This window comes from Pteropus medius, unplaced genomic scaffold (assembly GCF_902729225.1).
Source record: "Pteropus medius unplaced genomic scaffold, Ma_sr-lr_union100, whole genome shotgun sequence".
Lineage (NCBI taxonomy): Eukaryota > Metazoa > Chordata > Mammalia > Chiroptera > Pteropodidae > Pteropus > Pteropus medius.
This window is the reverse complement of record NW_024354500.1, coordinates 19,673,394-19,686,771: the sequence shown is the minus strand read 5'-3', so window position 1 is coordinate 19,686,771 and position 13,378 is coordinate 19,673,394. Positions and strand designations below refer to the sequence as shown.

At 30.2% G+C, this 13,378-nt stretch overlaps 1 protein-coding gene across 22 annotated transcripts in view; it reads left to right on the top strand.

Moving 5' to 3' along the window:
* RIMS1 (regulating synaptic membrane exocytosis 1) overlaps nucleotides 1-13,378 on the top strand; it is a 412,504-nt gene that overhangs the window by 270,220 nt on the left and 128,906 nt on the right. For all 22 annotated transcript variants that reach the window (XM_039853370.1, XM_039853369.1, XM_039853357.1 and 19 more), the window contains 7 exons: nucleotides 703-826; nucleotides 4,820-4,866; nucleotides 6,917-7,029; nucleotides 8,974-9,104; nucleotides 9,677-9,848; nucleotides 9,977-10,130; nucleotides 11,231-11,302. In XM_039853370.1, coding sequence (XP_039709304.1) covers nucleotides 703-826; nucleotides 4,820-4,866; nucleotides 6,917-7,029; nucleotides 8,974-9,104; nucleotides 9,677-9,848; nucleotides 9,977-10,130; nucleotides 11,231-11,302 — 813 coding nt within the window. The remainder of the gene's footprint in view (nucleotides 1-702; nucleotides 827-4,819; nucleotides 4,867-6,916; nucleotides 7,030-8,973; nucleotides 9,105-9,676; nucleotides 9,849-9,976; nucleotides 10,131-11,230; nucleotides 11,303-13,378) is intronic.

Below are 13,378 nucleotides of genomic sequence, written 5' to 3'. Positions count from 1 at the left end.
ATTTTAAGGCTCACAATATATATTATGTATAGAATGTGTATGTTATGAACATCTGGAAGTGGGTTAACTGTCATGCAACAGTTTTACATCTGCTTGCTTTGTAACTTTGCCATAGCTACCTGCGTTACCCTATGGGTATGACTTCAAGTCCTTTCATGCATTTTTATTCTGTTGTGCATCTGATGAAGACAATGAATCATGACTTATAATTGGAAAATTCATGCTAAAAAATGTCAGTTGCAATTTCTACCAAAATAAAGCAGGATTTATGCAGAGTTTAATAAGAATCTTTCACATTTAGAGGCGCCTACATTTATTATATGGAGGGCATGCTGCTAATTATTATTTTTTAATGTTTCCAAATAAGCTGTGCTAATTCCATCCCATAGCATGAGATTATTTTTATGTTATTTCTGGTATATTTCAAAAGATAAAGGTAGTTTTGTATTGTACTGTTTCCAGTGACCAGTAGTACTCATTGGGGAAAGAAAAAGGAAAAAAAAAAAAAAAGAAGAAGAAGAAAAAAGTGTTTAGAAGAATCATTTAGCTGACATTATATGGCAATCAATTTTCTTATGCGAGCGGAGCTTAGACAATTAAACTATTTGTATATGTTTTGCATTTCTTTGTAAACAAGAGAAAAGATAATAAAAATAAACAGAATATATAAGGTAAAAAAATACCCTTTTTTTTAAATTCAAGGGGATGAAGTTCTAGAATGGAATGGTAAACCCCTGCCGGGAGCTACAAATGAAGAAGTTTACAACATTATTTTAGAATCAAAATCAGAACCTCAAGTTGAAATTATTGTTTCAAGGCCTATTGGGTAAGGCTAAAAAAACTTACTTCTTAAGTTTAGTAAATTACATGTATTAGCAGGGTTTTAAAAAGAAGTTTATACATTCATACAGTACATGTTAACATGAATAGTTTTTTTCTTCAATTATGGGCATACATTTTAGATTTTCAAATTTTCTTAATTTTTTAAACCTGAATACTGAATTTTCTTCATTACATTTTAGAAGCTCCACAATTTAACTTGTAGTATCAAAAACTATTGATATGCATTTTCATAAATAAAATATAAAGTAAAAATATTTTCTTTTAATGGTAGAACTATTTATTTTTAGTAATTCTAATTTAATGAGTAGTATTTCCTTAAAAGGAGTCACTAACACACTCATCTTCTTGTGATATTCAACATACTAATGATTTCACATGTCTACATGAACTTTTTATTTTTCTACTAAGAATAGAATTTTTTTTTATATTTTTAGCTGTCGGTGGTTCAAACTTTTATTTAAAAAATCAAGCAAGTGTGCAATATTTTAACATTATAATTGGTTAAAATAATTGATATATTTTTAAAACTTCCATTTTCTTCATAATTTAATTATCTACAGCCAATGGGATGTTTTCTGTATCTGTGCGTAGAGTTCCCCATATTGTTAGCTTTTTTTGACAAACCCGCAAAGTCTATAATATTCATTTTGCGAGTCTGTAATTTTTTACAAGGCATTTCGAACTGTCTGCTATAATTGGCTTAATGTTTGAACATATCCTTTGGAAATAATTTCCTTTTTCCCCCTATTCTCTAAAACACTGAACCGTTAATTAAAGATTTTTTTATCTTGAAAAATTATTAACCTTAAATTTTTGTTGTCCTCATGAATATATGTCAATGCAAAACATACAAGGAAATATAATTATTCTAATTCTCAAAAGACTGAAAATGTATGATCATATATTCCAAACAATATTAATATATACAAAACTAAAATAAAGGCAAATTTATAACCAGTTTTAAGTGGTGATTAAGAACAAACATTGAAGACACTTGCAAAAGTATTGTAAAGTCCCATGCACATTTTTTAAAAATAGCAACACTATATAATTTATGCTAGTTTTATATAACATGTGTTTTAGTGCTGAGGTATATATGAGGCTGGAAAAGAGGTAAGTAATTGGAAAGTGAATCAAAAGTATTAAAAATAAAATTTAAAATCAAGCATTGTGCACATTGCCAAATACTTTCAGATATGTAGTGCTTTAAAAGTAATCAGCTAAAATAATGTCATGATGACATTAAAAAACTAACAGACAGTTAAAGTGGACTGGAATAACATTTTTTATTACTTTTACTTTTCTATAGAAATAATTTAAAATGTAATAATCTGCATAGCCAAACCCTGAACCCTCATGTATTATGGAATTTAAAAGAATATGGAATGCAAAGATTATATTTAAATGAAAACGAAATCCGGCATCAATTTTCTAGCTAATGGAGGAATTATTAGAATCCTGGAAGAATAATTCTAGCTATATTTAATAACTGTGTTAACTGTAGTCTTGTAAAAAGCAGAAAGCAAATATTTATTCATAGTTCCATGACATAGGAATTCCAAGAATCGTTCCAAATATAACTTACATGCACATTGATCAACATGGTCTAGCCACTATGGAAAACAGTATGGAGATCCCTCAAAAAATTAAAAGTAGAACTACCGTATGACCAGCATTTTCACTTCTGAAGAAATCCAAAACACTAATTTGAAAACATATATGTACCCCTATGTTTATTGCAGCATTATTTGCAATAGCCAAAATATTGAAGCAACCTAGGTGTCTATCAATAGATAAATAGATAAAGAAGTAGTAGTATAGATACACAATGGAATATTACTCAGCCATAAAAAATAATGAAATCTTACCATTCGTGACAACATGAATGAACCTAGAGGATATTATGCTGAGTGAAATAAGTCAGAGAATGGCAAATACTGTATGATTTCACTTATATGTGGAATCTAAAAAACAAAATAAATAAACTGATAGATACAGAGAACAAATTGATGGTCACCAAATGGGAAGGAGATTGGGGGGATGGGTAAAAAAGGTGAAAGGGATTAAGAAATACAAATTGCCAGTTATGAAAATAGTCATTGAGATGTATGCAAAGTGCAGCATAGGGAATATAGTCAATTATATTTTAATAACTGTATGTGTATCTAATGGGTACTAGACCTACCAGGATAATCACTTCATAAAGTATATAAAAGTCTAATCACTATGTTGTACGCCTGAAACTAATATATAATATTGTATGTCAAGTGTAATTGAAAAAATATTTTTAAAAAGCAGATGTAAAATGGTAAAGAAAAAAAAAGCACAACTGTGGTCTAAGAGACATCAGTCATCTAGAGGTATGACCATTTTTTGCTAGCGTGCAATATTCTTGATTTTTATGCTGATAATTGTTATAAGAACTATTCTGCTACCCCACTTGTGTGTGGAACTAATTAAGAAGGCTTGTGTAAACATAGGTGAAAATTTATGCTTGAAAATATTACTGAAGGAATTAACAAATTCCATACATCAGTTAAAAATTTTTTTACAACTTTTTCACAATTTTTTCACAAACACTAAAATCCAAAGCTTGTACCTTGTTTTGGAAATCCAAACTCAAACTGTTATAATTGACTTTGAGGTTGATTTTCAAAGAAGTTGTACTACTTAAAAAATTGTTTCTGGATTTTTAAAGATTTACTTTTACTTGCCTCTAAATTTAGAAGAAGGTAGCAGAAGATAAATAGGTGGTCTTGTATTTTAGGTATTGCAAATTATTCTCTTAATTATTAGACAAAATATTTATACACATTATTATACAAAAATATGTAATAACATGTATTTATAAAATAAATAATGCAGGGTGGATTGTCATTTGTAAGAAGTGTAAATTGTAGGTGGTTATGAGAATTACTTTGCACAAAAATTGTGAAAATGAGAGACAGGAAAATAATCAAACAGAAAAGTTGTTTCCGTTGCCCCCAAAAGTGCAAAAAAATCAAATTGAGGTTAAATAACAAGGTAAGTGGTTAGAAATTCTTAAATAATATTCTAACAATTCAGTTGGTACTAGGTTACTCCAGTCTGCTCTAATGTCATGTTAATACTTAGAATATTGTTAATCTCCTTAAGTTAATACTAAATATCTTTGGAAAACCAGAGGTAAAGCAGTTCTGTATAGCACAATTCTTAAACCAAGCGGGTTCAGGGTTCCTAAGGTCACAGTGGATAATGGATTAAGCTGAGGTTATATTAAATATTCATTCAGAGTAATTTGTGAGTGTGACAGGAACGGGTGTTCTCACAAGTCACTTTCTAATCATACAGTAAATGACCATATATTTAGCTAACTTCAGTATAGAGATATGAATCTCTATATAGGGTTATATATGTGTATATAAATTATATATTCACATATATAAAGTAGTTTGGCTTTTCGTTGCAGGCTTGTGCCATTTTAATTTTTAAAAGCAATTCATCTCTTTTATTTTATTAACTTTGCCCATGATGTTCACCATATTATTTTATTCTCAAGAGAGTTTCCATCCCTTTCATTCAGTAAACTCTTTCAGATGTGTTTGTAAAGCATATTACCAATTTGTAAAATATGTGTCATTTTGATTTTCTAGAATTGAAGTAAAATATTACCTTTAACATTTTTTATTTCCAAAACCTGCTGTTTTGGTAGTAAAAATATTGTGGTAATTTTAGCCACAATATTAGTCTGATTGTTGTCATATTAAAGTGTTTTGCTATTAAATATATGAAAACTTATTTTTACTGCAATTTTTATTTTTGTGTGGTGTTTGACATTCATGCACATTAGTAATTGCCTGAATAGTAACTCCTGTCCATTTCCACACCTGTAAAGACCCAAACGGATTTTTCACACCATCAAAGTACAATGTGGCTGTGGTGGCCTCAGGCGGGGTAGTTTAGCTAATGAATTTTCACCATACCCTGTTTCTTTTAGTGACATTCCACGGATTCCTGAGAGCTCCCATCCTCCTCTGGAGTCCAGTGAGTATATAAGATTTTCTCATTGGTATGATATATATGGAATGAAACTGAAGAATAAATATTTTCCATTTTCTTTACTTATTTGATATAAATCAATTGGTGTTACTATACTAAAGTTATCTCCAGTGATAGTAGAAATTGGCAACCATGACAGTCATTGGAAACTCATCAAGAAATTCTACTTTAAGATTTTTCCTTTTCCACTTTTGTGTGTGTGTGTGTGTGTGTGTGTGTGTGTGTGTGTATGTGGCTATACAAAAATCTTTCCTGTCAATACCCTTCTGCATCATAACAGTTAGGGCTCTCCCAGAGCTCAATTATTCTACTAGTAATAGTTCTATTTGCTGTACATTAAAATTTATTGTGGTACTGGATTATTTGGTTTGATTGACAATTAGCTCATTCTCATGAACAGTCTAATGAAGGAAGCAGTCACACTAACAAATAATTTGAATACAGTCCAGCAATATCTGATATGATCATGGAAGTGAGTGAGTGGAGTAGAGATAAAGTCTAGTAGGTATAAGTCAGGTCAAGAACAGTGAGGCTAGAGTGTTGAATCATGTACATGGACATTAAAGAACTCCAGATGAGAGAAGATGACAGTGTGTGCAATAAAGTATGGACACGTAATGAAGTTTTCAATGAGAATGTGTCAGTGATATTTACTTTGCCATTAAATTAGTAATACTTGGGTTTGAGCACCAAATTTAATACTTTGCATTAAATTAGTAATACTTGGGTTTGAGAACCAAATATTATTATATAACCCAGCTTACAGAAATATAAAACACATGATTTAAGAGGTAAACAAGTGATAGTGGTTATAAAGAGGTAGAAAATATATGGGCTGGGTAAACAAGGAACCAGAGATTAGGTTATTATATCAAATGCATACCATCATGTTGTACATACCTGCTACAGAGGAGCCCAGGTTTGGTTCTGAGCTTTCTGAAAACCAATAGACAGAGGGAAATGGAACCAATTGCATAATTTATAGTGTCGATACTATTTAAGAATAAACTGCTATAATATTAAAAACAAACTGATTATTAGAAATAACAGAGTACTGAGACTCAACAGCCTACTTGTACTAAGATCAAAGAAAAAATTGATCCTAAGGATACTTGATAGAAGAGGCATAGGAACAAAGAATTGTATAGCACTGTTTCTTATAGATAAAAGTCTTTGGAGGGCACAGAATGATGCTATATGGCTTAATTTAAACTTAATTTACATGTATAGAAAAAAATGTGTGGATAACATATCCTCCATAAATAGTTTTGACAATAAAGCTGTTTTGAGTGGCTGTGGGTTCAAGGTTCTACTTGCTGGGGTAATAGCATTATGCAGACATTCTATACTACTGATTGTGTCAGGTTATACTTTAACTGTGATCTGGAAAGAGAGAATTTTCATTTGAAAAAGGCGGGAGAAGAGCCTCACTGAGTGTCTGAGTGGAGAGCCAGTCTCTTCCACATAAAGGAGAAGCAAGTCACTTGTGGTGAATCACTAGAGACAGCTTTCTCAGACATTCAAGAGATTCATTTGTAAGATCTAAACTTAGATATATGGTAAATCTTATTTTAAAATAGTGATGAATTCCAAGTTTAGATATACTCGTAAGTTATGTTATATATGCATTCATTTTAATTTCAATAAAGATAGTTCATAAGAGATGATCCTTTAGCCAACATAATTAATATAACTGGTACCATCTTATCACTAAAATTGTGGAGCCTCTCACCTATATGTGAGGTTATGCAAGGGCCTAAACTCCAGAAATGTAGAAAATCAATACTTACAAATTGAAGCAAAAAAATACGATACATTTTAAATACCTTTCAAGTAGGCGATTAATCAAAGAAGAAAACATAAGTTTCTATTGCTCTCCAGTTAAAAGTAGGTTCTGCTGTTATTGATGATATTTAATTATGGTTTTATACAAATAACAGATGAATTTAACATTTTATAAAAAATATATATATATTTCCCACACATATGTTACAAATGTTAGAAAAATTACCTGAATTTGTTTTTCTTCTTTTAGGTTCAAGTTCCTTTGAATCTCAAAAGATGGAAAGGCCTTCCATTTCTGTTATTTCTCCAACAAGTCCTGGAGCTCTAAAAGATGCCCCACAAGTCTTACCAGGACAACTTTCTGTATGTATTTTTTGTACATGTTAAAGACCATTAGTATTTACTCACTGTTCTGAGCCTATCTTTAAAAAGTGTGGCTTTTTTTGAGGCTTATGATTATTTATAGTCATTTAACACCTAATCTACTTTATCAATTTTTCGTGTCTTTACTAGATTATTCCTTTGTTCATGTATTTATTTAGAAATATTTATTGAGCGTCTACAATGTACCAGTTGTTCTGAACGTTAAATGATAAATGATAACACAAGTAAATAAGATATTTATTATATTCTGTGTGTTATATAAAAGTTTCTGAGGTAAGTTGTTGGTTAGACATAATAAACTTAGAAAGTCATATTCTATTTACTCAACAACTTTATGAGCCTGGAACTTGAAATATTTAAATTTAGACTATTTAAATTTAATATTTAGCATTAATATTTAATCATTAAATATTTAATATTTAATAAAATTTATTATTAAATTAAAAGTTAATCCTCTTAACTTCTTAAGACTTTTGGTGAAACTCTTCATGCTGATATCACTCTGAAAAAGCTAGTTTTCTTCACTGTTGCCTTACCTATGATCTGGGAATACTAGAGGAAAGGAACTATGGCTAACTATTATGAAAAGCCACATCTATGTAGATGATGGTAGAATACTGGACATTTGTATAACTAACTAAGAGATAATCTTGCTTCCAATTATTCTATAAATACTAGTTGATCTTTTGCTTTGTTAATAAGTAGATTTCTATGGTCTCTTTTTGCTGCTCTTTCCTTGGTTTTAATTAAACAAAGATGATAACCCTAAACTTGCTGTTATTTTTAAAACCTTTCTTGGTTTTAACATCTGTTTTTAGTAGATTGAATATCTTTGTAGAGTCTTTTGTGTTTATCTGCCCTGCCATCTTTTTTTTCCATTGTGTGTATTTTAAGAAGGATAAAAAGCCATTTTGGTTTTATGAAAACACATCTGTTGGATTAATTGAGAACCGAGAAATGGATTCCTACAGATCTAGGTTTGAATCCTTAATTTGTTCCTTCCTGTGAAAGACCCCTCCCATGGTAAATTAGCTTATGCGCTCATAATGACTCTTAAATGTTCTGATGTATGTCCATTAAGCATCTTATGCTCATAGTTCTTATTTAACCATGAAACCAAAACCGACTTCTAAATTTTAAAAATATTAAAGTTAACGTTATTCTCTGCCGACACAAAAACTGTATTGACTCCTAAAGTTCTACTTCTTGGGAGTCTAACAATAGTTTTTCAGTGTGTCATTTTCTCTTTTTTTTCTTTTTTTACTCAAACTGTCATGAAATCTTTGTAGAAAATATTATTTTATTTAGCCTTCACTTAGTTTGAAGGCATCATTTGTGTATTGCACCTTCCTTTGTTCTTTTCCCCTTTTCTCATGAAAATTAACCCATAGTAGGTTAATTATAAAAATTAAATGTGAAAAAACAGGAAATAGCAGTACCTGGTGTAAAATAGGTCCACAGTAAGTGTGTTTTCTGATCTCTTCCAAATCACTTGTATATACTGTTCCTGACATCAAATCTCATTTATTTCACCTACATATGATGCTGCAAAACACATTTAGCCACACTGTAATCATTAAACACTTATAATCTCCAAATACTGCATTTATCATTTAAAAATGATAATATCCCCCCCACTTCTCTTCTTTTTTTATAAAATTTTTATCATTAGTTTATTTTTATAACGTGATATAAGAGGATAAAATATTGCAGGCCTATCAGTTATAAGTCATGTTTAAAATGCATGAAAAGTCCAGTTCTAAATGGTTATACTTTCAAATTGGTATTCTTTTCAGAAATAATATTATCTATAATTCGGTTGTATTGAAATTTTTTTCTTTCTTCAAAAATAATTTGAGTGTTTTTGGGGTAAAATTACACCTCGTTATTTTTACAAATAATTCCTTTCTTCATTGCTCTTAGGTGAAACTATGGTACGATAAAGTGGGACACCAGCTGATTGTAAATGTTCTGCAAGCAACAGATCTGCCTTCTAGAGTGGATGGGCGTCCCAGGAACCCCTATGTAAAAATGTATTTTCTTCCAGATCGAAGGTAGTGGATAATTTTAGAAAAAATACGCAAAAATCATTACTAATATAAAAAGTGGAATTTCCTCCCCTGGGATATAGTTTTACTTATTTTGTAAAACTTTATTGAGGCTAAATTGATATACCAAAATTTATACATGTTTAATGTAAACATTTTGATGAGTGTGGACATATGTATAAACCTGTGATATAGTTTTAAAATATACTAGAGAATTCTCTGTGGGAGAATAAACTACATTATATTTCTGGGAAAAAAACTCTCAAACCTTGTATTTTTTTAAAATAATCTGGCCAAGTGCTAAAATCTTTATTACCTTAATTATATACCTATTAGTCTTTGATAGCTATACATTATTTAGAATATACCTTTGTATATGTGCACCTATAATTAACTAATGCTTACATTGTAGTTAAAATTAGAATAGTATTAAACTCTACAGTCTTTTAGACTTTTATATTAAAAGATATGAATTTAAAATAGTAAAACTTCCAATAGCAGTATTACGTGTAACTACAGTAGAGGGCAGCATATACTTGTTTTTGCTTTTTCATTTACAAAGCATATTTATTTTTCAGTGATAAAAGTAAAAGGAGGACCAAAACAGTAAAGAAAGTACTAGAACCAAAATGGAATCAGACTTTTGTCTATTCACATGTACATCGTAGAGATTTTAGAGAACGAATGTTAGAAATAACTGTGTGGGATCAACCAAGAGTACAAGAAGAAGAGAGTGAATTTCTTGGAGAGGTGATGTATATTGTAAAGATTTGGGTCAAATGCTTATTGAAATTTTTGGGATATGGATTAATTATGACTTATTTTTACATTATGTTTTGGTAAATATGCTTGATTTAATTTGAGAACTGCCCTTTCAGATCCTAATAGAATTGGAGACAGCGCTTTTAGATGATGAACCACATTGGTATAAACTTCAGACACATGATGAATCTTCACTACCTCTGCCTCAGCCATCACCTTTCATGCCAAGGCGACACATTCATGGAGAAAGCTCTAGCAAAAAACTACAAAGTAGGTTAAAGGTCCTTTTAGTTACCAGAATTATGTTGTAGTGATCTAGGGAGAGACTAACATTTAAAATATTTTTTAAATGTTTATTGGAGATCAAAATATTAGAAAATTATCCAATTATGTAAAGATACCTGGCAAATCTATTTTCCACATCTCCCAATGAAAGTAGTATATATAGAGGAGTACAGTAATTCCGGAGCATGAAAGTTTAGAAATGCTGAAATGTAATTCTTTGCTCAGTACTGAATCAGTTGTCGATTGGTGAACTGGTAGAGTAATTTCTGTCATTATTGGTGGTTTGCTACTTACATGTAGCAACATCTTAATAACTTTATAGTTCCTGTGTATTTTTAGTATTAGTAGTCATAATTTTTTTTTAAAAAGTGTTGTGAAATATGTTTGTTGTTATTTGTCCGGTGATTGAGACAAACAGTATTTTCTGTACATATTCATTAAATTTTGATTTATGACTAAATCTCTAATTGAATAAGTGAAGCTTAGAAGCTTCCCTTTGGTAATCTAGAACCAAATTGTTTTCTTTATATAATTAAATATTTTATGGTAGTGCTCTCTGATCAAGCATTTCCTCATAATTAATGTTTAATGCAGTATAATGGCTAATTTTGAAGGCTGAACATAAATGTTTTATAAAGGGCCTTGGTGTCCTTACAATAATATGAGCTCAGTAGAGCTCTAGCCAAGAAAGTCTCTTTGAACCTTTCCACTCAGCCCCGATCCTTGCTGAACTGCAGAGAAGGGCACTTAACTGGGTAGAAAACAGTGTATACACTTTGCTATAAGCATTTAGTATAATGCTTGAACTAAAGAATAATTTAAAAAGTCAAAATCTTATTCTATGAAGTCTCCTTCCTTCGATATGTCTTTCTTTATTTTAAGTAGGAAATACTGAGAAAATGTTATCTTTGGAGAACAAACATTACTTTAAAAAATCTGATCATTATTTACTTTGTATGATTCTTGTTCAAAAGTATTTAGAAGTAATGTAATCAGCTTGATTTTTTAAAAACTGTGACCATGTCCTTTACATTTCATAAACCAGAGAGACACAAAGCTATCTGTTTTGCCTTACTGTTGTGCAGGATCTCAGCGAATCAGTGACAGTGACATCTCAGATTATGAGGTTGATGATGGTATTGGAGTAGTTCCTCCAGGTGCGTGGGTGAAGAGCATGGCCCTGCTTCACTATGTTTCTATGCTTATTTTTACTGTCAGTTTCTAGACTTCTCTGGGATACTGAATTGGAGGTATAGCATAGTGAAAGTATTTTATTATTCCATGGAGACTTGTCTTCCAAATTACTAAGAAAGTTTAAAATTGACTAGCGACTATTCATTAACATCCCTACTTATTTAATTACTCAGATACTTCTTTAGAATCATGGCTAGCTAGGTTAAAATCATTATTTCACAATGCTATGAGCATAAGTGAAAATATGAATTTCATTTTGAAAAGAGATTTTGAATTTTCTTAAATAAAAATTCTATGTTTTATATTGTACGTCTATGATTTTCCTTCCTCTGTTTCTGAAAATAATGTAGCCTTCCATGGAATATACTGAGAAAGGTGCATGGCAGGGTTTAAAATTGCATGTGGCATGGCTTAAATTTCAGTGCTTTTGTGATGCGTTTACTGCTGATTATAACTAGAATGTGTATTGTATGTTTCAAAAAAAGGAAATGCTTTAGAAAGATTCAGTATTCGTTTTAAGTCAACATCTTTTTCGCATTGTATAAGTTAGTAAAATTTTTGTGACATTGTGGAGTTCAAATCTGTTTCTCATCTGACTCTTTTGTCAGAAAATGAGTAAAACCAGATAGTAAAAGCTTATTTTTTGGTCACTAATCTTGTACTATTTCCTTGATTTACTAGTAAAAAGTAAAGAAATATCGAATAAGAAGTAATTAAAGAAAAAATAATGAGACACATCGATATGAATTATTAAAGGCATTTCTTTAGGACAGTGTTGACATATATGTCCTCTTAATTTATATAATTTCTCAAAGGGGATGCACTCAATTTGAGGGCAATGACTTTGGCCAAGTCAGTAGACAGATTCCACACTAGTGACTAAGTTCATAATTTGTAGAGACACATACAACTTCATTAAAACAAGGAGAAAATTATAGAGAGTTCTCTAAAATTAGGTTTCATTTGCTTCCATAATTCAGAGAAAATATAGTATTTAATCACTGTATTAAAGTAGAAAATATTTCTAAAAACAATAAACTTGGAGGTGCGCACATCTACATACTTATATATTACTCTTGGATATTAGATCATCAGTGAGAGTTTTAAATAATCATGGATAATAGTGGATAACATTTCATATTTTGTTCTTTGTTTTTATTTCTAAAAGGATTATAATAATTAGACACATTCTTCAAAGAAATTTTAACACAAAATTGAATAGAATATTGTTTTTTAATAAAATTGGAAGGAGGAAAGTGCTTGTATATTAAACCATTTGCATATTTAAATAGGAATCAAATAGATGATTCCTGATAGAAAAGTCATCAAAACTTTTTAACAAGAATTTTGGCTGTATATCAGCCTTAGTGTTATTGTTCCCAACTTACCTAAATAGAATTTATTTCTGTGAGTGGTTCTCATATTTTATTCACCTAAAATTTCATATTTTTTAAGGTGAGGCAGGGTAGTGGAGGGATGAATTAATATAAATGGCTAATTCAATAAATACTAAAATGGTGAGTATCTTCTCTTTACCCTGGGAGATCACATGGACAGCAGCCAAAATAGGAGTTATAGGACCCACTACAGATGGAATTAGTGCTTGGACACTACCAGAGAACACTGAATTTGAAATATATTTATATTCCACTGATATATACCATAGCATGGGGTTTGCAAATACATATAACCTCTTTTATCAAGTAGAAGCAGTATCTAAATTATCATTTCAAATATTCATTTTCATTTAGCATTTAATATGTAATGAGGCAAACTTTTAATAGAGTATAATAAATAAATTATATAACCAATACTTAATATTTTATGTTTCAGAGGTCTCTTCATAAATTAATAAAAGTGATAATGCAATTTATTTAATTTTTCAGGTATATTCTTCATTGATCTAAAATGGGTATATGGCAGCTTCTAAAAATATATATGTATGGCAAATATAATGTAGCAAGCCGCTCAGTATTATATAATACATTTTAAATAAAGAGGAAAGATGAGCATTGGTGAAATAAAGGCAAGAATCTAAA